This window comes from Zootoca vivipara, chromosome 3 (genome assembly GCF_963506605.1).
Source record: "Zootoca vivipara chromosome 3, rZooViv1.1, whole genome shotgun sequence".
Classification (NCBI taxonomy): domain Eukaryota; kingdom Metazoa; phylum Chordata; class Lepidosauria; order Squamata; family Lacertidae; genus Zootoca; species Zootoca vivipara.
Window position 1 is genome coordinate 8,788,459 of NC_083278.1, and position 26,398 is coordinate 8,814,856.

Sequence of the window (26,398 nt, forward strand, 5' to 3'; positions counted from 1 at the left end):
ATTGCCAGACAATTCCGAATGATCTGTATATTTTTGGTAATAAACCACAAATTCAGTTTTTCTAAACTCTCTTGTTCCAGTGCTAATTTTCTCTCTTGGAAAGCAAAGGTTTGTGGCATGTTTCACTGCTACTCTTAGTTAGCAATCCCAACACTTATTCCTTGGGTAGCAGTATACATGGTAAAACAGCGTGTACTGACTTTGTCCTTGTTTGTTGTCTATTTTAATCAACTGAAATTTTACTTTGTTGACATTGTTTGGAACCCCCTTTTAATTGGTAGGGGTGGAGCTGCAAATTATGGTTCCTTTTTAAAGGCCATTTGGTTATCTTTATATAAAATGCATTGAGGTGTTTTTTTAAAAAAACTTATGGGGTCCCTTCCAACTCTACAGTTATATGAATAATTTACTTTACACAAATTATAATCATAGGTGTTAGTAAATTCACTCATACTGTGTGCTTTATAGCAGTTTTTCTGAAATTCATTATTGCTTACTTGTACACTATGACTTTTGAGAATAATGGCTTGGATAAAGGGGTTACCGTTCGTTGAGCCAACATTTTGCATTTTAAGCTCTCTGGAAAAAATAATGAAATGGTGTGCATGCTCAGACTTTGGTTTGCTCTGATATCAGCCAGGGATGATTGGACAGATATTATTATTGGATTACAGATTTTTCTTGAGGTGGCTTTGAGGTTAGGGTTTTAAAACCTTTAAGAACAACACAGCAGTGGTAAATAGAACACCTTTCCTTGAATTATATTTCAAGGTAAAGAACAGGTAACTTTCTTTAAAAGTCTGTTTTGGCAAAGATAGATACACATTTCCACAATACTGGATCCAGGCACAAATAAAGTATAATAAGTTGCTAGGCATTCAAATTCCAAGGATAGATAGAAACAGCTAATGAGGTTGAAAAACAGACGACCCTCGGTGTCCCTTCCAACTCTACAATTCTATGAAAACAGTTCTATGTGTACAAACCTTCCATAAACAGGGAATGGTTCACAGCAGAGATATAATAATAATAATAATAATAATAATAATAATAATAATAATATTATTATTATTATTATTATTATTATTTTATTTATACCCTGCCCATCTGGCTGAGTCTCCCCAGTCACTCTGTTGAAGTCTTTCCCCCCCCATTTTACTTAAAAGGCAACCATTTTGGGAGTGCAAAGATGTCTCCTCCTACAATGGAACACTCTCCTCCTCCCTGATGCCCGCAACCATTTGGAGAGCACATGGGGGGAAGAAGGGCGTAAACCCATTGTACAAGCAGAAATTCTTGCACAGACTGGACTTATTTGTAGAACACTGACCCAAAAGAGCAAATGTGCCTACTACATGGCGGTAAGTGAATTATTGCATTGGCAAATGGGATTTCAGTAGTTTTCATGCATTTGATTAAATGGCTTTCTAGTTGAAGAAAAATACGAGAGATAAGCGTAACTCACCTTTTTTCTTGCAACTTTCTTCTTCTTCCCAGAATTCAATTCGTCACAACCTCTCACTGCACAGCAAGTTTATCAGAGTACAGAATGAAGGAACAGGAAAAAGCTCTTGGTGGATGCTCAATCCAGAAGGAGGCAAAAGTGGCAAGTCCCCCAGGAGAAGGGCTGCATCCATGGACAACAGCAGCAAGTTTGCCAAAAGCAGAGGTAGAGCTGCAAAGAAAAAAGCAGCTCTTCAGGCAGGTCAAGAGGGAAATTGTGACAGTCCAGGCACACAGTTCTCAAAATGGCCTGCAAGCCCCAGCTCTCACAGTAATGATGACTTTGATAATAACTGGAGCACTTTTAGACCTAGAACCAGCTCTAATGCTAGTACAATCAGCGGGAGGCTTTCTCCAATTGTTCCAGAACAAGATGACCTTGGAGAAGCAGATGTACACACCATGGTCTACCCTCCATCCACAACCAAAATGGCTTCAACTCTCCCAAGCCTTTCTGAGATGAGTAGTTCAGAAAACATGGAGAACCTCCTGGATAACCTCAATCTTTTATCTCCTAACACATCCCTGACCGGATCAACCCAGTCCCCACCCACTACCATGATGCAGCAGTCTCCCGGCTATTCATATACTTCATCCAACACAAGTATAGGTTCGCCCAGTGCAGACTACAGGAAATACAGTTATGGTCAGCCTAGCATGAACTCCTTGTCGCATATACCTATGCAAGCTCTTCAAGATAGTAAACCAAGCTATGGAAACCTCAGCCAATATAACTGCCCTGTAGGACTTCTGAAGGAGTTGCTTACTTCTGACTCACCTCCACACAATGAGATCTTGGCATCTGTAGATACTCATGTTTCCCAGCCTAGTGGCCGAGTGCTAGGACAGAATGTATTGATGGCCACTAACTCTGCAATATCACCATATGGCAGCCAACAGGCCCATAACAAAATAATTTCCCCCAGTGCCCACCCACACCAGGGACATGTCCAACAAACACCAGCAGTTAACAGCCATACATTGTCTCTCACACTTAGCACTGTGTCTCATGCATCGAGTTTAAATCGTTCATCCGCCGCGAAAAACTCAGTACAAGTGCCTATGAGCCACCCAATGCAGATGAACAGCATAAACCCTTATACCACTGTGAACAGCTGCAATGGCTATGGAAGAATGGGAATTGTCTCTTTCCATCAGGAGAAGCTTCCCAGTGACTTAGATGACATGTCGATTGAACGATTGGACTGTGATATGGAGTCAATAATTCGGAATGAGCTCATGGATGGGGAAACATTAGATTTTAACTTTGACAGTGTGTTGCCTAATCAAAGCTTGTCGCATGGCGTAAAGACAACAACACACAGCTGGGTTTCGGGATAAGGTTGGTTCTCTTTTATTTATACATACATGTGGTTCTCTTTTATTTATACATACATGTTATCAGTTCCTGACTCTAAAAGGATGCTCCTGTACCCTCAGCAGGTGTATGGCAGGACAAAATTCAGGAGGCGTGTCTTCTTCCATTATAATATTGTGCTTCTTCTTCTTTGGTGATCAGTCGTAGCCGAGTAAGATTGTCTTCCATAAACACGATTTTAACAATGGGTCCGTAAGTGATTGTGGAGGCCAATTCTGGATCCGCACATCCTTCCACAGTGGGGACATTGGTTTCCAGGCAGGAGTTGATCACGGTGTGGATTTGCCAAGCGTGCCTTCCTCTTAGCACTTTTCTCCCTTGCATCCTGAGATCGAGTTTCTTCAAAGCCCATGACACCTTTGGTAAAGGCTGTTCTCCAACTGGAGCGCTCACAGGCCAGTGTTTCCCAGTTGTCAGTGTTTATACTACATTTTTTAAGATTTGCCTTGAGACAGTCTTTAAACCTCTTTTGTTGACCACCAGCATTACACTTTCCATTTTTAAGTTCAGAATAGAGTAGTTGCTTTGGAAGACGACCATCAGGCATCCGCACAACATGACCAGTCCAACGTCTAATGCTAATGGGAGAGGCTATGCATACTGTACCCTTCTCTGTCATGAAGGTGCAGTGAGGTGGGATGGGAAGCAGTTAGGTGGGATGAGTAGTTTTCCAGTGCTATTTCTTTCCATGGAAAAAAATCATTTTCATGAGTTCATTAGTAACAGTAAGCGGGTGGTAAGATTGGTACTGCAAAACCTTCATTTTCATGAAGCAGAAGTAAAATAAACATGCTAAATCTCTAGGGCACCAGAAAAATTCCCTGCAAACTGACAACTTTCCAGTGTGGCTTACCCTAACTGCCATAGAAGAAACATTTGCCATTTAAAAGTGGAATGAAATGGGAAAATAATATACACCAAAGATAATAAGCAATCATTTGCAGTGTTAGGGATAAGTTCTAGAAGGGAAAGTTTGACACAGTGTTTACCTTGTTGTTGAAAGATGGGGTTTTGAAGAGTAATTAAGAGATGAAATGCTGATTCATGTGATATACCACCGTAGTAGCTTCTGGACAAAAAAAAAAGATTAAGGGAAGTTAATTGAAACTGGAAATCAGAGATAGCCATAGTAGAGTTGTGAAGGCAGAGGTCTTATTTAGATTACAGTGTCTTGCTCTTTATTCTTAACTTTTTAAAAATGAAAAAATGAAATGGGCTGTTCTACACTAGCTGATTCATGAAATCAGCTTGTGTAGAAGTTGAACAAGCTACCACCTTAGGTCAAACCCCACAGTTTGCAGGTGTCCAAGAGATAAACTACAATTTGTGAGGCTGGTCACTATGTCAAAGAAGGAGGTTTTTCAAAGGGCATCATATAGTTATAGGGTGGCAAATTGTCATGTAAATCAGTTTAAATTTGTGCTCTTTAAAATCTGTTGAGACTATTATGCTAAGAGTGAACTTACACCAATCACTCTGAGGTATGGATTCCTCAGTGTTCTCAGTTAAAGTTTGTGACCCCAAAGCATCTCGATTTACAATTGAGTCATACATTTACTTTATATCAGTAGAGTACACAAGAAAAATATGAAGTATGTCTTAACAAGGGCTTTGAAATGTAAAGATGCTCAAAGCTAAGACATACATTGACTATCATATGGGAATTAAAAGCTTGCAAATGTGCCTGCAGTCATGCATTAAGGTATTTATCCGGGAATGGTCATTTCCAGGAAAGTCCTTTAAAAGACCAACAAATTCTACAACAATTTAATTAACATGTATTTGCCAATATTATACTGAAATTGGCTCACATTTATAAAACACTGATGTGTTCCATAAAGCAGTGGACTAATTGTTTCTTGGTTCTCTTAGGTATTTGGATACTTCTATATGCATTCTTGTCTTGCAGGCTGAATGTTTTTCTTTGCTTTCCATCAACGTGTATTTTCTTTCCATTATCCTAGGCTGCAATTTAAAGTACTTCAGACATCTCTGACTGCAGGAAGTGAACAAGGAAGTCCAAAGATGTCCTTCAACCTCTTTGCTTTTTCTTTTTTTATTTTATTTTCTCTTGTCAGACTTGGCAGCAGATAGATTTTTCCTGTTCAGGATGTTTGCAAGATACTTGCATATTATTTGCTGCTATTGGTGAGAAATGTGCCATTGGAAATGTCTTTATTTGGAAGTGCCAAACTCACTACAGTGTCGTAGAAACGAAGAAAATACTTGTGCATCATGTTTTGCATTGACCCAAGAAAAGGTTAAAGCTTTTAATACTGTGATAGTTTTAAACCTTCATAACTTTCATCCCATATATCTTTTGATCTGATGAACTCATAGAGAGCTGCAGACAGCCGGATTAACTGCCTTAAGTGTATTAAAATTGTACATTTTGTATGAGAACACATCGTGGAATATGATCTAACCAAAGTTGTTGGCCATTTGGACTTCCAAATCAGAGAGCAGATTGAAAGCTTTGCTTTGTCGCCTATGTGTTTGATTATGTAGATTTATTGTGGGGCTGACTTCCTGATTGATTTCAATTTTATTGATCAACTTGAATTTTTGTAATAGGCATATAGATATTTTTCTTACATCTCTACTTTGTTATATGAGCTCCTTAAAAACTTGCAGAATCCAAGATGACTAATAACATTCATAACATTTTGTATACAGTATTTTAACTAGATATGGGGGGATTTTATTAGCACTGTGTAAGATTTCTAAAGAGAAGACATTTAGGTATAATTTTTGGTGGGAGGTGGTTTCCTGGCACAAAGGTGATCCCTTGGTCTATCCATACAGAAAACTTATATTTCTTATATTAACACTGACTACCCCAAAGTGTTAAGTGTTGTTAAATGGTTTGTATATTCATATACTCATTTTTGTATTTATTTTACTAGAGTTTTATAATGTTTGTAACTCCAGGAGCAAAAACTTCTCAGTTTAACGTCGCTCTAGCAATCCATTTTTAGTTTCACTTGTTCTTAATTGTAGGGTCTGTCATTTCTTTTTCCATTGCTTCCTTTTCTTATTTATTCAAAGAGCCAGAAGCTGCTTTATTATTACATTATGGTTTAAGACCACATCTTGCAGGAAAAAACCTCAGCGACTAACTTTGCAGTCTCAAATAATAGAAATAACAATAGCTTTAGCTGGTGTTTCCTCAGAGCCCTCAGTTTACTCTCTTTGAAGGGGTTTAGGAGAGCAAGTTTACAACATAGAGGCGAGTAATTATATAGAATATAAAAAACTGTGAGCTATTGTTTTGGTGGCTCCTTGGCATACCAACATCATTGGGTATCAACCTCCTTTCATTGATCAGAGAAGAGGGGAGCTGGAGCCTTGTAATACCTAGCGAGCCACTGTGTCCCTGTTTCAGATTTATATAAGTTTTGTGGAATACTTTGATGTTTTTTAAGAGGGTGAGGGGTGATGAGCATGTGCCATAAACCATCCATATGAAGGTTAGGGTAGTCCCCAAGGTGCCTTTCAACATGTTTACTCTTTCCTAGGTGGTCAAAACCTGCTTTTGGCCAGGAAGCATGCGTTTCCTTGCCCTTGCTCTCAGCTTCTCTTTCCCAAGGATAGGTCTCACTGAGACTTGGTATCCCTTCAAAACATTTAATATATAATATAATATATACCTGGGAGTGGAGTGGGGAGGTCAGAAAAAAAATTCCTGGGCTTAATTAAACATAAATCCGTCTCATCCAGTCTTCAGCTCAATTTTCCCTACATACACTTTAGCATATCCCTGAAAGCAGAAAGGCCTTACTTAGGACACTGGGTAGCCAAAATGTTAAGAGCCTGCTGGATCAGGCCAGTGGCCCATCTAGCTCAGCATCCTGTTCCCACAGTGGCCAACCAGTTGCTTATGAGAAGCCTGAAAGTTGGACCTCTGGGTACAACAGTGCTCTCCCCACACTTGTGATTCCAAATTACGTAGCATAGTGAATCTGCTAAGTAGTTCTAGGGAATCAAAACATTAGCGAAGGGGTGGTATAGTGAAACAAATCATGTAACCGCGGATTGAATATGCTTCTCTATAGATCTTAATTTTTATAGTACTTTAGATTTAAAAATGTACATGATGGCTTTGTGGACTGTGTGGATATATATATATATATATATATATATATATATATATATATATATATATATATATATATATATAAGGAGAGCACAAAATATGCTCTCAACATCAAAAAAAACTAAGATCATGGCCACTGGTCCCATCACCTTCTGGCAAATAGTAGGGGAAGAAATGGAGGCAGTGAGAGATTTTACTTTCTTGGGTTCCATGATCACTGCAGATGGTGACAGCAGTCACGAAATTAAAAGACGCCTGCTTCTTGGGAGAAAAGCAATGACAAACCTAGACAGCATCTTAAAAAGCAGAGACACCACCTTGCCGACAAAGGTCCGTATAGTTAAAGCTATGGTTTTCCTAGTAGTGATGTATGAAAGTGAGAGGTGGACCATAAAGAAGGCTGATCACCGAAGAATTGATGCTTTTGAATTATGGTGCTGGAGGAGACTCTTGAGAGTCTCATGGACTGCAAGAAGATCAAACCTATCAATTCTTAAGGAAATCAGCCCTGAGTGCTCACTGGAAGGACAGATCCTGAAGCTGAGGCTCCAATACTTTGGCCACCTCATGAGAAGAGAAGACTCCCTGGAAAAGACCCTGATGTTGGGAAAGATTGAGGGCACAAGGAGAAGGGGACGACAGAGGACGAGATGGTTGGACAGTGTTCTCAAAGCTACCAACATGAGTCTGACCAAACTGCGGGAGGCAGTGGAAGACAGGAGTGCCTGGCGTGCTCTGGTCCATGGGGTCACCAAGAGTCGGACACGACTAAACGACTAAACAACAACAACGTATATATATATATATATATATATATATATATATATATATATATATATATAGCAGCCTTGTTTGGGGATTTTCACACCTCTGTTAGTCTGTGAGAAATGTATTCTGCAACAGAACTGTTCTAATTCTGTAATATATTGTTCGTGTGTTATATTAATTACCTGCATTACTGAGACCTCGGCTTAGATAAACTGACAAAGTTGCATAAAATGGTAATCAGATGTATTCTTGAATGCTGACAGTTCAACAGAGCATCCCTAAGGAAAAGGAGAAAAGATTATTAAAGTGGACCAGTTCTTTTACAGTCTTACAGCACAGTTCTGCACAAATCTGCTTGGAGGTACTTCCCACTGTATTCTTTGGGACTTACTTCCATGGCGGTGTGTGTTAGGATTGTAACCTTAAGTTTGCACTTGATTAATAACTGGATTGGTGTTATTTTGTTAAAATATTTTAAGTTCACATTATGAAATGTTCAGGCTTGTTAATTTAAAATTAATTTTTAAGTAAGGTAAATTTTCTTTTGTATTTTATAATTACTGAAAGTAATACTGTGGTTCATGCAAGCAAAAAATAAATAAATTTGTAACTCTGCATTAAAATGGGACTTTTGCTATAGAGGGGCATCTTCCTTGTTATGCTCTCCCCCACTTTCTACGTAAGCAGCACTGCTGACATGAAAATACTTTGCATGCTGTTTGTGTGAATTGTAAGAACATTGGAGGATTGTCACTGCTAATATGCTGCAGAATTTCATTTGGATATTTGTAAGGGGGGGGGAAGTGCCTGATGTTTGGAAAAAAACATAAAATAATCCTTTGTACAAAGCCATAAATGTGTATATATATTGCTTTAATCGTGTTGTCTTTCATTTGAAGACTTGTATGCTGATAAAGGATTCTGCTTCTTTGTTACGATTTGTAATCACTCAGATAATTGTGCAAAGGGCTTAAAAAACCTTTCTAATTTATCTCTACTGCAATCCTGTGAGGTGGCTTATTTTTGTATGGTGTCTTGGGCATCTTTCATTAGCAAAGTGACCTAATTTATTTTATAAAGACATAGGTAATTCATATTTTTGTTTATATAATGCGTAGCTGAAGCTAAGGGGCGAGAGACCTGCCAAAGGTTAGGCAGTAAGTCAATAGCTACTTTATTTTTCAGCCCAGATCTCCCACATTTAAATCTCAACATTGCATTCACTGAACCACTTAAGATCGTTCGTGTTCCTTTTTCTCTCACGATCCTCCACACTTCTTGTACTACCCCAAAGCAAAGGTCTGGAATCTCTTGTACTACCCCAAAGCAAAGGTCTGGAAATCTGTAGAAATCTAGATTGTAAACAGTACAACTGTGCCACCTGTGAGTCAGCTCAGCTGGCATGATGTATTCCAAATGTGGAATCTAGATATGCATTGTTTTTGGATGCCTTCATTTCAGAAAGCTCCACCACTCAAGCCAGCAGGAACTATTGTTGGACTTAGAAAAATGAAATCACTAAAGAGAAACAAGCCACGCAATTCAGATGCAACAGGCCACTCCAACATACCAGTTTGCATATGAATGTGCCACAAGCTGGAGCTCCTTCCCTGCTCCTTTTGTTTGCAGAGGAGACTACCTCGCTTCTTAAACCAGTTTCCTATGACATCCACTATTAAAAATCTGCTTAATTGTGCTGGTCAAGAACTGTAATCCATCCATCCATCCATCCATCCATCCATCCATCTGCTTAAATTAGAGCAGGCATAGGCAAACTCAGCCCTCCAGATGTTTTGGGACTACAACTCCCATGATCCCTAGCTAACAGGACCAGTGGTCAGGGATGATGGGAGTTGTGGTCCTAAAACATCTGGAGGGCCGAGTTTGCCTATGCCTGCATTAGAGTTTAAGAAACTAGAAAGTCTCTGTATAAAAACAAGGAGAGAAGTTGGAGGCAGCCGAGCTTGTGATAATTTGCTAGTGTGCAAAATATGGTTGGGAGTAGTTTGTTATGGCAACAACAAGGCCATATGGTTCAGTACCTCTCGAGTTGGAGAATTCTGGGTTCTGTTCTTCAGAATAGTGTTTTGCTGCTATTCGTGTTGAGGTATTGGGGAATCAAGCTAGGTAGGAGCAGGTTTGGGTGATTCCACACAGCTGGCATTTTCACAAAGGGAAACCAGCTGCGTGCATGCAGTGGGGTAGCAAGCAGACAGCTAAGCTGAGCAGAGACACAAGCAACACTTACCGACACAAATCCCATAGAATGGAAAGCTACCTTTTTATGAGTACAAAAAGTATATAATAGTGTTCCTTGACAGCTTGAAATCTGAGATGACTCAATTATTGCCTTACATTTAAATGTACAGTATCTGTTTGTGTATTCCTTGAGTTCAGGTAGCTTAGAAACTGAATACAACCATCTCACATACATGTTTTGACATTTTTAAAGAGATTACTGAACAACACAGAATCAGCCCTAATCCTCAAAAGCTAACTTTAAAAAGAGGTCTGCACCTTAGTTTAAAACCTGAAGGTATGTGCATCCTTGGAGAGCACAACATCCAAGCAGCAATGGATATGCTCTGTCCTGCAGCTGATCTACCTTATGTGATTCCCCCTTGCCAGTTTAAGGAAAGAGAGATTCACAGAGAAGATTCTCTGCAGAATAGTGTTTTAATATTTCTGTTGGGGAAAGGACTAAGGAATTCTGCACCAACTAAGCTGTTGAACAGCCTGTGTAATGTTATAGTTGTCCAGCCTAGGCATTGCATGGGATACCTGACACCTGACAGAGACAGGATCCTTGTTTCCCAGGAGCAAATAAAGTCATTTTTAGTGTACCTACCAAAATAAATCTTGGCCACAAGCACCAGCTGTTTCTCACATAGCTGAGTTCAGTAGTGATTGCCAACAGGCTACCTGCTCTAACAGGAGTAACCTTTGTTTCATTAACACACACACACACACCCCAATTCAGCTTTAGCCTGACAAAATAGTAGCTCGCTTCAAGGCTTTTTCTTCTATTTACAGCAGACTAAGTGAAAACCTTTCAAGTGCAAATGTGACACACAAAAACCTGCCTTGACCAGGAAAATGCAGAACACAAAGCTTCAAGTCCCCATTTACAGACCTCTGTTTTCAGAGGATGGCATTAACTTGCTGATGGTTTCGATCTTGAGAATCCTGGATTCCATCATAAATCGGAAGCAAAGGGCAGCCAATTCTGGGGAACAAGATTATGTGCTTTTTTATGCTCTTTGGCACGCTGCTTAGCTTAATAAAAGAGAACATCAGCCAGGAGTTCTCCATCTGAATGATCCCTTAAAGAAATGCAAAAACTACATATTCCACAAAATAGGCAGGAATGCAATGATTTTAGGCCAGGGGTCAGCAAGCCTTTTCAGCAGGGGGCCAGTACACTGTCCCTCAGACCTTGGGGGGGGGGCCGCTGGACTATATTTTTTTTGTGGGGAGGAAATGAACGCGTAAGCGTTTACTGTGTGTGAGAGGGTATTTTATAAACTGCCAGGGGGTGAATTGACTACACTTTTCCAACAAGCATTCTGCCACCTACAAAAGCTCCTTGTAATGAGCACTAAATAGAATTTAACAAGGAAATGCTATTCTTCAGGGTAGTGAAAAATCTCTTATTAAATTCACTTCTAAGTAGGTTGTGATTACACAAGGCACCTCTGCATCTTTCTCTAACCCACTGCCTCTATGTATGCCTCTCCATACATATCACCCTATACTTCTAGCTCTTCCACCTCCCCTTCCCTGACATTCACCTATCTCAGAGTCAAGCGTGCTACAGGTGATGATGAAGTTCACACCTATAAAATGGCATTCTTAAGCAGGACATTTTGAATTCAAAGAAAAAGCAGCTGGGGCCCTTGAACGGAAATGTGGTCAATATTTCAGTAGTTTTGTGCATCAAATCTCTCTTCCACTCCAGCTATTTGAGGTCAATGGAGCGGCTTCCATGGACAAATAGGTTTTCAATAGCACAACTAAGCTGCATACGTCTTCCCTCAGAGGGCAACTCCATCTAGAACAGGCAAGATCCCCCAAATCCTCTGTGTTATTAAATCAAATAAGAACAGCGTTAAAAAGTTACAAATGCACAGGTTGCTCAGAAGCCCCCCCTTTCTCCCTTCAGTAAATACTGCACATGCAAAAAATAGACAAAATCTGACCAAAAAGCCCGATAAGGCTTGCACATGTATAGTGCGCTAAGAATGGGAACTTGAAAGTTCTGAGCTGCAGTTTATCATTAGCGAGGAGAGGGCTTAACTATGATCCCAGGTCTGTGTGCTCCCTGCATGTCATACTTTGGCCTACCATGCCCTGCCAATCAGACTACAAAGTACAAGGCAGCAACCACTTCCTGGTCACACATCACACTAAACCATAGTTTAAAACAAGCTATGGCTTAATGTGAACAAACAGCATGCTAGTGCATACTGCTCAAAAGTTATTGCTCCACTCTTCCTGTTCCTGTATCACTGCTCAGAAATAAGCTAGAGTATGGCTTGTCATGACGTTCAACCCTGGACTTGTGGTCTGGAGAGAAACCACCAGCTCAAATTTGAATGTTGCCACACGTCAGGGACTTGTTTCCTGACAATTCAGCATCAGTAGGATAGGAGGAGCAGAACTTTTCTACAGCATATAAGTGGCATGCTCAATATTCACATTAAACCACAGTGCTTTTTAAATTATGGTTTTAGGAAACAATCAAAAGGTGGCAGGCATTGTCCATACCTTGCTATTTTGTTTGATCTCTGGGTGTGGCCGTTATAAATTCTTTGGCTTGTAGAGGTGGATTCTTCTGAGCATTTTTATCTAACCAGTGGCAGAGCGTTCTCTGCTGGCGCCCAGGACAAGAAAAAGCACCAGAGCAACTCCCGCTCACTGGAGCTAAGTGGAGCCATGCTGCGCCGCCTGCCCAGCCATGTAGTGAGGAGCCCAGTCAGCCGACTTGGCCGGCCCTGCCCTGCTTTGAGGGGTGCACTCAGAGTGCCCTGCAAGCCCAACACTGCTTTGCAAGACCTGCAAAAAATGGCACAGGGCTTGCCGAGTGCCTTGAGCTGTTGTGTCTTTCTCAAGGCACCCACCAGCTGGAGAGCAGTGTGAGAAGCATGCAAGAGCTCATGGCAGAGCAGGGCATCGTGAAGAAAGCGTCGCCCCCCAAAAAAACTGCACTTGGGGCAACGCCCCCCCTGCAGCCCCCCATACTACACCTCTATCTATCTATAATCTCCCAAAAGTATAAAAATAATTCCAAGGTAATATCCACATGTAGTTGGTTCTGGTACACAGGCTGAGACCCTGTACTTGTTCGCAGACTGTCTCGCCAGAGTGGTGCATGCTCTAGTTATCTCCCGCTTGGACTACTGCAATGCGCTCTACGTGGGGCTACCTTTGAAGGTGACTCGGAAACTACAACTAATCCAGAATGCGGCAGCTAGACTGGTAACTGGGAGCGGCCGCCGAGACCACGTAACACCGGTCTTGAAAGACCTACATTGGCTCCCAGTACGTTTCTGAGCACAATTCAAAGTGTTGGTGCTGACCTTTAAAGCCCTAAACGGCCTCGGTCCAGTATACCTGAAGGAGCGTCTCCACCCCCATTGTTCTGCCCGGACACTGAGGTCCAGCACCAAGGGCCTTCTGGCGGTTCCCTCATTGCGAGAAGCTAAGTTGCAGGGAACCAGGCAGAGGGCCTTCTCGGTAGTGGCACCTGCCCTGTGAAATGCCCTCCCACCAGATGCAAAGAGAAAAACAACTACCAGACTTTTAGAAGACATCTGAAGGCAGCCCTGTATAGGGAAACTTTTTAATGTTTAATAGATTATTGTACTTTAATCTGTTGGAAGCCGCCCAGAGTGGCTGAGGAAACTCAGTCAGATGGGCGGGGTATAAATATATTATTATTATTATTATTATTATTATTATTATTATTATTATTATTATTATGCAAGGGACCCAGCATGTGGCCAGCTTTCATGGACAATACATTCAGCAAACTTGGGCATTCTACCTTTTGTTTTGGCCATTTGTTCCTGCCTGCAGGGCTGAGTAGGGAGAAAATTTCAGTTTCCCATTAACACTCTTCCATTGTTACTGCATGTGTATTTGAATTAAGACACTTTCAAGGTGAAAAGAGAGCCAAAAGGGACAAAGAACTGCACCTAGGAGCAGAGGGGAGAACAATAAGCAAGAGACCTAGTGAACTGACCTTAGTTTTACCTTTCAGCCGAAAAGCATGATGGGTGCTCCCATGTCAACAGCCTGCTGGTATCATCTCAAAGTGACTTTTGTTTTCATGAGGTTTAAAGGAACAATGATCTCATTTCTCGACTCACACCCTCTGCTGTGCTAAAAGAGCTGTTTACAGAGCTCGGCAAGTCCTGGGGTGTGCATTAAATGCAAACATATACAATCTGTATCACACCAGCCACGTCTGATGGCCCACGTGGTTTCTGCAGTCTGTCTGGGAGAGCAAAACCAGGGCGGGGGATTGCCAACTGCCTGGCAAGTCACGTAATAGCTAGCCGATGGGCTGCTTTTGCCTTGGTGGGTCTCACGCACACAGAGTGGGACCAATTCACTATTAATTAGCTATGGGCACAGAATCCTAGGTTTGGAAGGAGTCCCGCAGACCATGTGGCCCAGCCCCGTCTTATAGCCTAGCACAGGGGTTGGCAATCTAAGGCCCATGGGACACAAGCGGCCCACGGGGGTCATTTAACCGGCCTATGAGCCGCCCCCCAACTGAGCTGCCTGCTCGGCGAGTCCCCATGCGCTGCGCTAAAGCGGTGTGGCACAGTGCAGGGACTCGCTTCTGCGCAGACGGAGACACAGACGCCGAATATCGCGTAGGCGCAGATGCAGATGCTGGAAATCACGGGCGCGCATGCTTGGGCGCACACGTGATCCAGCCCACGGAGGTATCTCCGCTGGAGTGAACCGGCCCAGGCAAGGTAAGCCTTGCCGACCCCTGGGCTAGCGGGTTACCTCGTTTTCCCTTCAAATCCTCCCAAAAAGGATACGCAGAACTGCTATTTTGAAAGGTCCTAATGGTTTCCATCATGGGGAGGGAAGCCGAGGTCCTCCAGATGCTACAGGACTCCAGCTCCCCCCATCTCTAGCCAAATGACCAATGGTCAGGAATGATGGCTGTTGTAGTCCAACAATATCAGGAGGGCTACAGTTTCCCTACCCCCTGGTTCACATAGATCAGTGTTTCCCAAACTTGGGTCTCCAGCTGTTCTTGGACAACAGCTCCCGTCCCCCTAGCTAGCAGAACCAGTGGTCAAGGATGATGGGAACTGTAGTCTGGAAAAACAGTTGGAGACCCAAGTTTAGGAAACACTCACACAGAAGCATATTCTCACTGCTTCTTTCCCTGTCTTGACCCTTCACTCCATCTTTTTGACTTCCATCTCCATGATTAAAAATTGTCAATATACAGCTGCCTCTCCTAGGCGCTTCCATCTTTCTCCATGGCCTCTTCACCACCGCCACTCAACCCTAGTGGCTATGATGATGAACGGAGCCATTTGTCAGATTGTAAACTGAGTAGCCCCCCTTTAGCTTCTAGGGTTGCCACTTGTTTTCTGAACAGTTAGCTAGCTGGTTGAAGTCTTTCCACAGATATAAATAATGGATGATTCACCTGCTAAATCACAGGATCAGGGCCAGAACAGGGGGGGGGGGATGCCACCTCCTATCTAAGCACCCTTTTAACTTAAAGACCTTTGTTTTCTTGCAAGTGAGTCAGCACTACCGGCATGGCAATGACTCATGAGCCACACACATGACCCATCTGGGGCAACCGAGAAATCTTTGCTTTGATCTCGACTCCAAGGTTCATTGGCTAAATTAAATAACAAGCTTTGGCTTTCACACCTTGCCAGTGTCCAGTGAGTGAGTCTACTTCTGGCAGCTCACAGCCTCCTGTAGGTAAGTTTTAGAACACACCTATTTGTATCTCAGTTTCAGGCCCCTTAAGTTCATAACGCAAAATACATCAGCCATTGCTTTCTTTTGTTATTTAGGAATGTGGCTTTATTAGTTAACTGTGCATAAGGACTTCTTACTGATTTCTCAGAAATGTATCTCATTATCTCGCCTGTTTTGTTTTAATAGAAATAAACCTATCGCTTCTTGATTTACCAGGGTGATGGGACACAAAAAGGCGGATTCCCCCATTTTTAAATAAAATAAAAGCCAGCAGTTCTGTACATCTCCCACCAGCCTTCAGCAAAACACTTTGGTTCCTTAGGACAGAAACCAGCAAGAAAGAGAAACATGGCAAATTTTTAAATTAGCCTTGTTGGAGATGAATTTTAGGTGGTATCCTAAGTGAGGTCCTTAATAAGGATGCAAAGTGGAAGAAGCATGGCAGACAATGTAATCAGTGGTTCCCAAACCTTTTGAGCCTTCACTCACTTGGGTCCATAAATTCATCCTCGGTGCCCCCTACCCTACCCTATAAAAAGCATTATCCAGGACAGCGGTTTGCATGACCCACTAAGGAAAATAACAGAACCTCATGATCACAGCACAGGTTATGTAATATAATTAGATGGGAGACATCTGGATTGCCAGTAACACCTGTGAAAAGGATCTAGGGATCTTAATGGACCACAAGCTTAACATGAGTCAACGGTGTGGTGCAGCAGCCAAAAAGTCTAATGCTATTCTAAGGCTGCATCAACAGAAGTAAAGTGTCCAGAATCAAGGGAAGCAAGAGTACTGTTCTGTTCTGCCTTGGTCAGACCACACCTGGAAAATTGTGTCCAGTTCTGGGCGTCACAATTTAAGGAGGATATTGACAAGCGGGAACGTGTGCAGAGGGGGGTAACCAAGATGATAAAGGGTCTGGGTGGAAACCAAGCCTTATGAGGAACGGTTGAAGGAATTGAGTATGTTTAGCCTGGAAGAGAGAAGAATGGAGACGTGAAAAGAGAAGCCTGGAAAAGAGAAGAATGGAGACGTGATAGCCATCTTCCAGTGTTTTTCAACCACTGTTCCGCGGCACACTAGTGTGCCGCAAGATGTTGCCTGGTGTGCCGTGGGAAAAATTGAAAAATTCGAAAGATTTTTTTAAAAAAATCTTTACAGGAGCAGGAGGAACTAACTGAATTGAGACAAAATCGTGGTTTCAAGCTAAGATTTGCTGATCTACCTTTGGACAGTTTTTGGTTGGATACTGCCAAGGAGTTCCCCCTTCTGGCAAACAAAGCTATTTTGACATTGCTCCCATTTTTCCACTACATATCTGTGTGAGATGAGCTTTTCAAGCATGATTGCTATAAAAACTAAATACAGAGAGAGACTGAGAGCTGTTGACGAAGAGCTACGTGTGTGTCTTTCTTCGATTCCAGCCAGAATATCAGCTTTGTGTTCAGCCAAACAGGCCCAGGTTGCGCACTGAATAAAGTATTTTATAATTTTTCATATTTCTGTTTACTTACTATTTCATAATAAAGTAATTATATAAAATACTTTCTTTGTGTTTATTTGATTCCTATTCAAGAGAATTACTTTATATATAGTCAATATAGGCACAGAGTTAAATTTTTTAACATTTTCTAATGGTGGTGTGCCGCGTGATTTTTTTCATGAAACAAGTGTGCCTTTGCCCAAAAAAGGTTGAAAAACACTGATCTAAAGGGCTGTTCCATGGCAAATGGAGCAAGCTTGTTTTTTCCTGCTCTGGAGGGTAGGACTCGAACCAATGACTTTAAGTTACAAGGAAGGAAGGAAATTCTGTTCAACAGAGGAACAGACTCCCATGAGAGGTGGTAGATACTCCTTACTTGGAGGTTTTTAAGCAGAGGTTGACCTTCTGCCGTGGATGCTTTAGTTGAGATTCCTGCATTGCAGGGGGTTGGACTAGATGACCCTCGGGGTCCCTTCCAACACTACAATTCTACGATTCTATGAATAGGAGCTTGCATTCTGAAAGGAGCTTCATTGTGGCGCTAGGTGGTACATTTTCTGGGCACACAAAACACTCAGAGTTTCTCCCTTCCAAGGAAGGGAAGGAATGTGGGGAAAAGATCAAGGGTTTGTTTTGGAGGTGGGGGGGGGGAAGGGAAGGGAATTGAACAAGAAAATAAGGGGAAAAGGGAGAAGGAGCTAGACTGCAGGAGGAAGGGTCCTGAGTATACCAATCCAGCATTTAGGTATCTAATAGCCACAAAGGTGTTCTAAAGAGTGTTAAAGCAGGGGATGGCCAGCCAGTTACATTAGCTTCTCCTGCGTTCAGGCTGCAACAAGGTTTTCCTGTGAATAAAGATTCCTTCCTGGCCATTTAGGCTGCCTCGACCAAAGAGTCTTTTGTGCCCTTGCCCTTCAGAGCTCGCACAGCAGCGCTGCCTTTGGCCGACAGTGGGTAGCCAATTCTGTAAGTTGGAAGGCAGCTGCTCGGGCAAAAACAATGGCCCCATTGAGCCCCCTCCTGGGGGCAGACACGCCACCCAGACCTGCAGCAGCTCGTAGCAGCCAGGCAGGGCAGGCGCAGCCCTGGTTGGCCAGGCAATCTCTAGAATATTTCTGAGCGGCTTCCCCCTTTTAAAAAGGAAAAGCAAGTTGTTTGTGCGGAGCAAAATTGCTGCAAAATAGATCAGTTTGCATGCAAGAACTGCAGAAGGCAGCCAGGCCCAACTAGTAAGCATTCCATACCAGAGAGGGAGGCTGCAGTAGATGCCAGAGTGTCTTGGGGCTGTGTTAAACATTACGTGGAAACAGATGTTCTACACATAACGTCTCTCTGCCGCTGTTGGGTTCTCACTTAAGCTTTTGAGATGTTTTGAATTTGATCTTACACCCATCCACCCCCCAATAAGAATGCCTGGTGTGGCTAAGCAATTTGGTCACTCTCTCAAGCAACCACAATCCAATTGGCTGTTGATTTGGGAAGAGCAGAGCTATGACCAATCTGCAAAGTATGCGACTCCTGGAGACTCTCGCTTTGATCTATTTTTGACTGCACTTTGTTTTTAATGGGAGCTGAATAAAAATCCCCTGAGGGGAGGCATTGTTTTTATTACAAAATGTGACCATCTTTTTTATTTTCTGGGCAATCACATTTTCAACAACACTCTGATTCCCTAAAGCTGATCTATATGAGTTGTGAGTTTTTAACTCCATTGGTCCTGAGGAGGTCGCCCACTTAGAATTGCCCCTGCCCTGTTTAGTTGATGTGCAACTTAATTGTGGTTCTTGGAGCCAACTGCAGAAAATGATTTCTAATGAATGACAAGCGTAGATCATAGAACTGTAGTGTTGGAAGGGGCCATGAGCATCATCTAGTAGTCCAACCCCCTGCGATGCAGGAATTTTCCACCCTGCAATTAAGAGCCTCACGCTTTACCCTCGTATCATAGAATTGCAGAGTTTGTCCCTGCGGAAGACACTCAGGCTGCAAACACACAATACGTTTGATGCACATTCAAACCACCCACCTAGCCCAAGAATCCTGGGAACTAGTAAGTGGCTCACGTGGCGGCAAAGGTGGGGTATTGCTGTTCTCCCACAGTGCATTCCCGGTGCTTACTGGAAGGAGAGGGGAGAGACGGGGGCAGCCTAGTATCTAATGGCTGGGACGTCAAATTGACTCCACAGCCGAGCCCCGAGCTCCCCGTGCCTCAAGAGAAGTGGTGGTGGATCTATGCTGCTGTATAGGCTGCTACTGCTGGGAACTGTAGTTCATCCCACTACAATTCCCAACACCCTAAACAAACTATGGTCCTCAGGATTATTTGGGGGGAAGCAATGCACTTTAAATGTATGCAGCCTAAGGCTGCAAAGTGCAATCCTACACCCAGATGGCTGGGAATAAGCCCCATTGAACCCCATTGACTTACCGGCACTGCCATTCATTTTATGGTTCTCACGTACAGTGGAACCTCGACTTATGTACGACTTTACTTACGTATGATTCCAGTTATGACCTTCAGTAGGTGCTTTGACTTACAAACTTTCCTCTAGATAATAAATAAATAAATAAATTTCCCCAGCCACTCTGGGTGGCTTCCAAAAGAAATATTAAAATACACTAATTTCCTAAAGATTAAAAGCTTCCCTAAACAGGGCTGCCTTCAGATGTCCTGGTAGTTGTTTTTCTTTTTGAAATCTGATAGGAGGGCGTTCCACAGGGCGGGTGCCACTACCGAGAAGGCCCTCGGCACTGGACCTCAGTATCCGAGCAGAGCGATGGAGGTGGAGACGCTCCTTCAGGTATACTGGACCGAGGCCGTTTAGGGCTTTAAAGGTCAGCACCAACACTTTGAATTGTGCTCAGAAACGTACTGGGAGCCAATGCAGGTCTTTCAAGACCGGTGTTATATGGTCTCGGAGGCTGTTCCCATGCTAGATTAATTGTAGTTTCCGGGTCACCTTCAAAGGTAGCCTAACATAGAGCGCATTGCAGTAGTCCAAGTGAGAGATAACTAGAGCATGCACCACTCTGGCGAGACAGTCAGCCAGACAGATATGAACAGAGGCCTTGCCGGCAGCCCGGAGCTCACCCGGCCAGCTGCGGAGCAGCACTGAGGCCTCTGCTGCTGGGGAGAGGGGTCCCATCCCACCCCCGAAGCTATGGAAGAGGTGCCGCCTGCAAGAGGCACAGGAGGGCGCAACCTGGCCTGGCAAGAAAAAAAAGTGACCCTGGCCGAAGTGAACCAGCTCTTTACTGACCCTTGCCCCACCCCCAGCTTGTAGCCAGGTAAGCCCACCCACCCTCAGTGCACGTAAGAAAAAAAATGCTTATTTTTTTCATCTGCAATACTGTCTTATTTATTTTATAGTACAGTACATTGATTAGTGCCTTCATTTTATGGATCTATGGTCTTGTTAGACAGTAAAATCTGTGTTAAATTGCTGTTTTAGGGGGTGCTTGTCATCGTCTAGAACGGATCAATTCACTTTTCCATTACTTTCTAAAAGTATGCCTCTACTTATGTACGTTTCTAGTTATGACCGGACCTCCGGAACGGATTATGGTTGTAAGTAGAGGTTCCACTGTACAGGAGCGGAGGAGAAAACCCTCTTCATATCAGACCGCAGGTAAGGCGGCTCATGGGATCGACATCCATGCATGTCGGGGGAAAGCCAAGCTAGCACTGTTTGGGAGGGATGTCAATAAGGCACCCACATCTTTAATAGCTGTGCAAAAGCAGGAATTTCTGTAGGTATAGCTTGTCATGCAACTATATTAAAGGTGCAGAAGTCCCGTCCTCTTCTGCATTTGGCTACCTTAGCTGCTCCCTTGTACAGCACAAACTGTGCTCTTAATGGTTTTATAAATACTGTTTGATTTCCATGTTAATTTTAACCATCTTGTTTTATACCCTGTGTGGGTCATAATGTACAGGCTTTCTCTCCGCTCCCATTCTTTCCATATTCGATCAGTACTTTTACAGATTTGCATGTGAGCAAAATTAGGCACTCTGAAAACCTTAACAATAGCAAATATATTAAATAAACTAATAATGATTATGATTAGGTATTTTTACTACTATTACTTTTAATTGTGTCTTCTAAAGGGCCGGTTAAAGAAAGATGATTACCCCCTCAAATCACTTATAATCCTTAATAACAACAATAAATTCTGCTATGTTTGGAATATTGTGTTGTTTTTTCCTGGCAAATCACACCCTTGGACTTGAATGTGCTTGGAATCAATGCCACTCCCTGGTTCTCTACTCACAACTGCTATCATTTTTTAAGAATTCTTGCTTCTTCCAAAGGCACGCAGAGGTAAAAAGCAAATTCCTTTCTCCTTATTTAATCATCCTTATTTTGTGCCCATCAGCTACTACGGTAGTTAAAAGTAGAATGAACCAACACAGTGCTTGATTTGCTTTTCTGCTATTTTAGGGATATGTTTTCTTCGGAGCATTCCACCCTTAGGTGTAGCCAGGTCGTGGAAAGTAGGTTACTATTCCAGTCTATTGCGAGATCACTGTTAGGTTGTGTAAGTGTGTGTGCATCAAGTGTGGGGAATTTTGGGCCGCCTTCATGGTGCTGAACTACAGTTCCCATCATCCTTGGCCACAGGCCCTGCTTGCTGGAGGTGGTGGGAGCTGTAGTTTAGCCACATCTGCAGGGGAAAGGGTTCCTTACAACAACTGGTGTATCAGCAGGTACTAAGGCTGCAGTCTTACACCCCGAGGATCCAAGAATTAGGAGGGACTCAAACATGCAGCCTAACCGCACCGCCCCCAAACTCACAACAATTCAAACTTGAGAGACAATGGAGTGTACCTCCAGGATAAAGTCAAACCCAGGGGTCAGCAAACTTGTTCAGCAGGGGGCCGGTACACTGTCCCTCAGACCTTGGGGGGCGGGCTGGACTATATATATATTTTTTTGGGGGGATGAACAAATTCCTATGCCCCACAAATAACCCTGAGATGCATTTTAAATAAAAGGACACATTCTACTCATGTAAAAACACGCTCATTCCTGGACTGTTCGATGGCCGGATTGAGAAGGCGATTGGGCTGAATCTGGCCCCCGGGCCTTAGTTTGCCTACCCATGGCCAAACTGGAGAATCACAATGCCTGCTGTGGCTGCTGTGGTAATTCACAACGGCCATCTGGCTAGGTTTCCCCAGCCACTCTGGGCAGCTTCCAACAAAGATTAAAAATACATTAAAACGTCACACATTAAAAACTTCCCTAAACATTTGGCACCGGCTTGGCTGCAGGAGTTGCTGCAAGGTGGCGTACAAGACACCATGCTCTAACCCTCCTAGAGACGCCACTTGGGATTTGTGTAGGGTTTGCTCCTTAGCCCTTTCTTCTCCCGAAGGTGCATCACAAGGCAGTGGAGGTTTAGGATCAGAGTTCTCCTTCTCAGTGCCGGATTTACGTATAAGCTAAACAAGCTATAGTTTAGGGCCCCAGTCTCTTGGGCCCCCCAAAAAGATTTAAAGGGGGGAAAATTGGATATACATTTCCAAAATATAAGATTAAAACCTACATACAGCAACAGTGTTTTGTGTTGTGTAGGCTCCTATGATGTAAGCAAGGCCTGCTAGCCTGCTCCCTAAAATAAAGGTAAAGGTGAAGGGATCCCTTACTGTTAGGTCCAGTCGCGGACGACTCTGGGGTTGCAGCACTCATCTTGCTTTATTGGCTGAGGGAGCTGGTGTTTGTCTGCAGAGAGTTTTTCTGGGTCATGTGGCCAGCATGACTAAGCCGCTTCTGGCAAAACCAGAGCAGCGCATGGAAACACCGTTTGCCTTTCCGCTGGAAATCTACTTGCACTTTGATGTACTTTTGAACTGCTAGGTGGGCAGGAGCTGGGACCGAGCAATAGGAGCTCACTCCATCGTGGGGATTCGAACCGCTGACCTTCAGATCGGCAAGCCCTAGGCTCTCTGGTTTAGACCACAGCGCCACCCGTGTCCCTTACCCTGCTCCCTAAAATATTCAACACAAAAAACAGCGACAATTTGTTGTTGACAAAGGACAGCTGGACATATAAATGGCCCCATTACCTTCAGTAGCTTAGGGCCTCATCAAACCTAAATCCGGCCCTGCTCCTTCTCCTAGATAGGCTACCTTCGCAGGTTGACAAGCCCCACCTGCCCCTCACTTCCCTCTACAGTGCGTGCAGAAACCGCCTTCTTGAACTATCTCAGTCTCATGCACTCAATCCGCCAGAGCCTGTCTTTGTATGCAAAGGAACTCCCTAACTCCTGAGGGTTGAGACCCATTGGCTATCCTCACCAGGTTTAGTTATAATGCAACACAGATATGACTACAGCCAAATGAACTTCTTCTCTGTTGCCATTTTGCTACATGAGAAAGTCTGTCGCTGCTTCCTCCAAATCTTTCTTTCTCAGACAACTAGACAACAGCTGTCGCCTTTTAATCAGGTTAATATATTGCAGCTGGCACCAGGCTCCAGCCACCAGTCAACTTTGGATCTGGCTCATGGAGCCAAGAAGGTTCCCCATCCCAGATGCAAGTCAGTCACAGGAATGTTACAAAAAAAGAGCCACCCAAAATGGTCAAAGGCCTGGAAACGATGCCTTATGAGGAACAGCTTAGGGAGCTGGGTATGTTTAGCCTGGAGAAGAGAAGGTTAAGGGGTGATATGATAGCCATGTTCAAATATATGAAGGGATGTCATATAGAGGAGGGAGAAAGGCTGTTTTCTGCTGCTCCAGAGAAGCGGACACGGAGCAATGGATTCAAACTACAAGAAAGAAGATTCCACCTAAACATTAGGAAGAACTTCCTGACACTAAGAGCTGTTCGACAGTGGAATTTGCTACCAAGGAGTGTGGTGGAGTCTCCTTCTTTGGAGGTCTTTAAGCAGAGGCTTGACAGGCATATGTCAAGAATGCTTTGATGGTGTTTCCTGCTTGGCAGGGGGTTGGACTGGATGGCCCTTGTGGTCTATGATTCACCCTGAAGACACACCCACTCATTCAGCACTCAGAACATCTCTTCATCCGTAAAATTATCACTTAGGCAGAACTCTGGAACATTAAACAACAATTAAATCAAATCCAACAAGTCAAAAGCCACAACACAACAACAACAACAACAACAGTACCCTTCCATCATTTCCTCCCAATCTCTCACCTGGGCAATACAAACACCTTCTCCCACGATGAGGAGAAAGTGCACGTTAAACTGCAAATACTTGTGAAAATAACATACAAAAATGCACGATATTGGGGGAAATTGCTTGCAAAAAACCTGTGGATTACGATAGATAGATGCCTCTACTCTCCAGTCCTCATTGTTTAGCCAGCCTACCGCATTTCAGTTTTGTTTTGTTTTTGCCATTTAGGCTGTAATCCCAACCACATTTATAGGGAGTATGCACCATTGAGCACAGTGGGACAATCCATTCCTAGGCTTATACTGTTAGCATAGTTTACGTATCCTCCCTGGGCAGTGATGATGGGACCTGTGGATGTGGTCCATCAATGTCTACGTTGGTTACCTCTGTTCTACCCCACACCTGCTCCCTGCCTTGCAGGCCTTTCCCCACCTGGCCTGGGCCCTGACTGACTCCAACTACAAAAGCTCAGGCTGCTGAACAGACCCTCAGACTGCAGTATTTCGGATGGTTTGTTGTGAGGGATTGCTTCTGGTTGTTGGGTTTTTTTTGTATATTTATTTTAGATCTTGTGATTTATATGGAAACTGTTGGGTCTGGTTGTGTATTTTTCAATGTTTTATTCATTGTTTATGACTACATTTGTTATGCTGTAGTTACATATATATTTTTCTATGTTGCCAGCTGCCTTGAGCATGGTCTAAATTGTAGATTGGCTGCATCCAAATTATGTGTGTATGTATGAAATAGGCTTTCCTAGAACCTTAGAATATGAAGGCCAAAATGCAGATAAAGACATAGAATAAGATGCGCCAAAGGGCACCTCCCGTAAGGATTGTGCAAGGAATGAAACTTATCATTTTTTTGTTGAGCAAGAGTTCCAGAAATGTGCACACTGAATAAATAGCGAGTCATAAAATAAAACCAGAGAACTTTGTTGCTCTGTTACTATACTGGCTTTTTGACATATACAGATAAGTTCTCATTCTTTCAAGAACTGGCTGTGTTTTAATGAACATGGCTTCTGAAGAGGTGTGTGCTCTAACAGTGCTTTGCACAATAATATTTATAATCACAATGCTTGAAAAGTCCATTTTTTTAAAGGAACAAGTTCAAGTTCGCCCTGTCCTAAAAGAAAACCGTTCCTTTCACAAAACAAAATGAACTTTTTTTAGGTCATAAAAAGTTTGTCCCTGGTAAAATAGTAATAAGAATAACCAGCATTTAGAATGTCACAAGCTGTCATGCTTAAGTGTAGGATCCAAAAGTAAATAAGGGCCACACGCCAGTAATGAGATGTCGGACATACAGAATGTCAGCGGGTGATGCTTTCCCCAAAAGTTGTCTTTTCGTACTAGAAAATGCTTATCCTTTTTAATTTGTGGCAGTCACACAGGTGTTAAAAGCAAAATGTGTTTATTTGCTTTGTCCCTGTTCCTCTCACTACTCCTGTTCGAAGAGAGCAGGGAAGATACAGGAAATTCTTCACATTTGTTCTTTCTGATTAATTATCAACAGTGATGAAATTAATATTGTATGACAAGTTGTTGCCTGTCATAAGCCAACATGTGCATAAAAATGCATAGATTTGTGGGGGGAAATAAATATTTGGGAAAATATGAATATTGGGGAAATGGATATAACCAGCAAAATTGCATACTTTTGTGTGTATCAGGAGAAAAAATTCACACTACAATGCTGATGAATTTTCAGTAAGGCTTTAAAAACAACAAACCCAAAACTTATGTGGGAATGTGGGGGACTGAGAGAAACAGGAGTGAACAATTTTGTCCATCACTACTTAAAGCACACCACACCACACTTTAATGTTGTCCCCCTTCCCATTTGGAGCAATGGAGAGGAATTCCCTTGCGACAAGACTCGGGACAGCTCCCCTCGTTTAGGAGACGCACTGTCCACTTCTGCACCTCTCCCCAAGAGTTACACTTTGAGCAACTTCATCCTTTCGTTCTCTCCCTCGCCAAATATGGCTCATGCTACAACTACTTTCCACAGGAACACAAACACGCAAGGGCTGCATTGGGAC

General features: G+C 42.9%; 1 protein-coding gene across 2 annotated transcripts in view; it reads left to right on the forward strand.

Moving 5' to 3' along the window:
• The window catches only part of FOXO1 (forkhead box O1), a 57,505-nt gene extending 40,644 nt beyond the window's left edge, over window positions 1-16,861 (forward strand). The window contains exons 2-4 of one of the 2 annotated variants that reach the window (XR_009557292.1): window positions 1,498-2,845; window positions 4,846-9,044; window positions 9,078-16,861. Coding sequence is in view for 1 of the 2 variants with exons in the window: in XM_035110210.2 (XP_034966101.1) it covers window positions 1,498-2,844 (1,347 nt within the window). In the remaining variant the exon portion in view is untranslated. Of the gene's footprint in view, window positions 1-1,497; window positions 2,846-4,845 lie in introns of both variants that reach the window. The other variant, XM_035110210.2, reaches the window with a different exon arrangement.
• The last annotated feature ends 9,537 nt before the right edge of the window (window positions 16,862-26,398 follow it).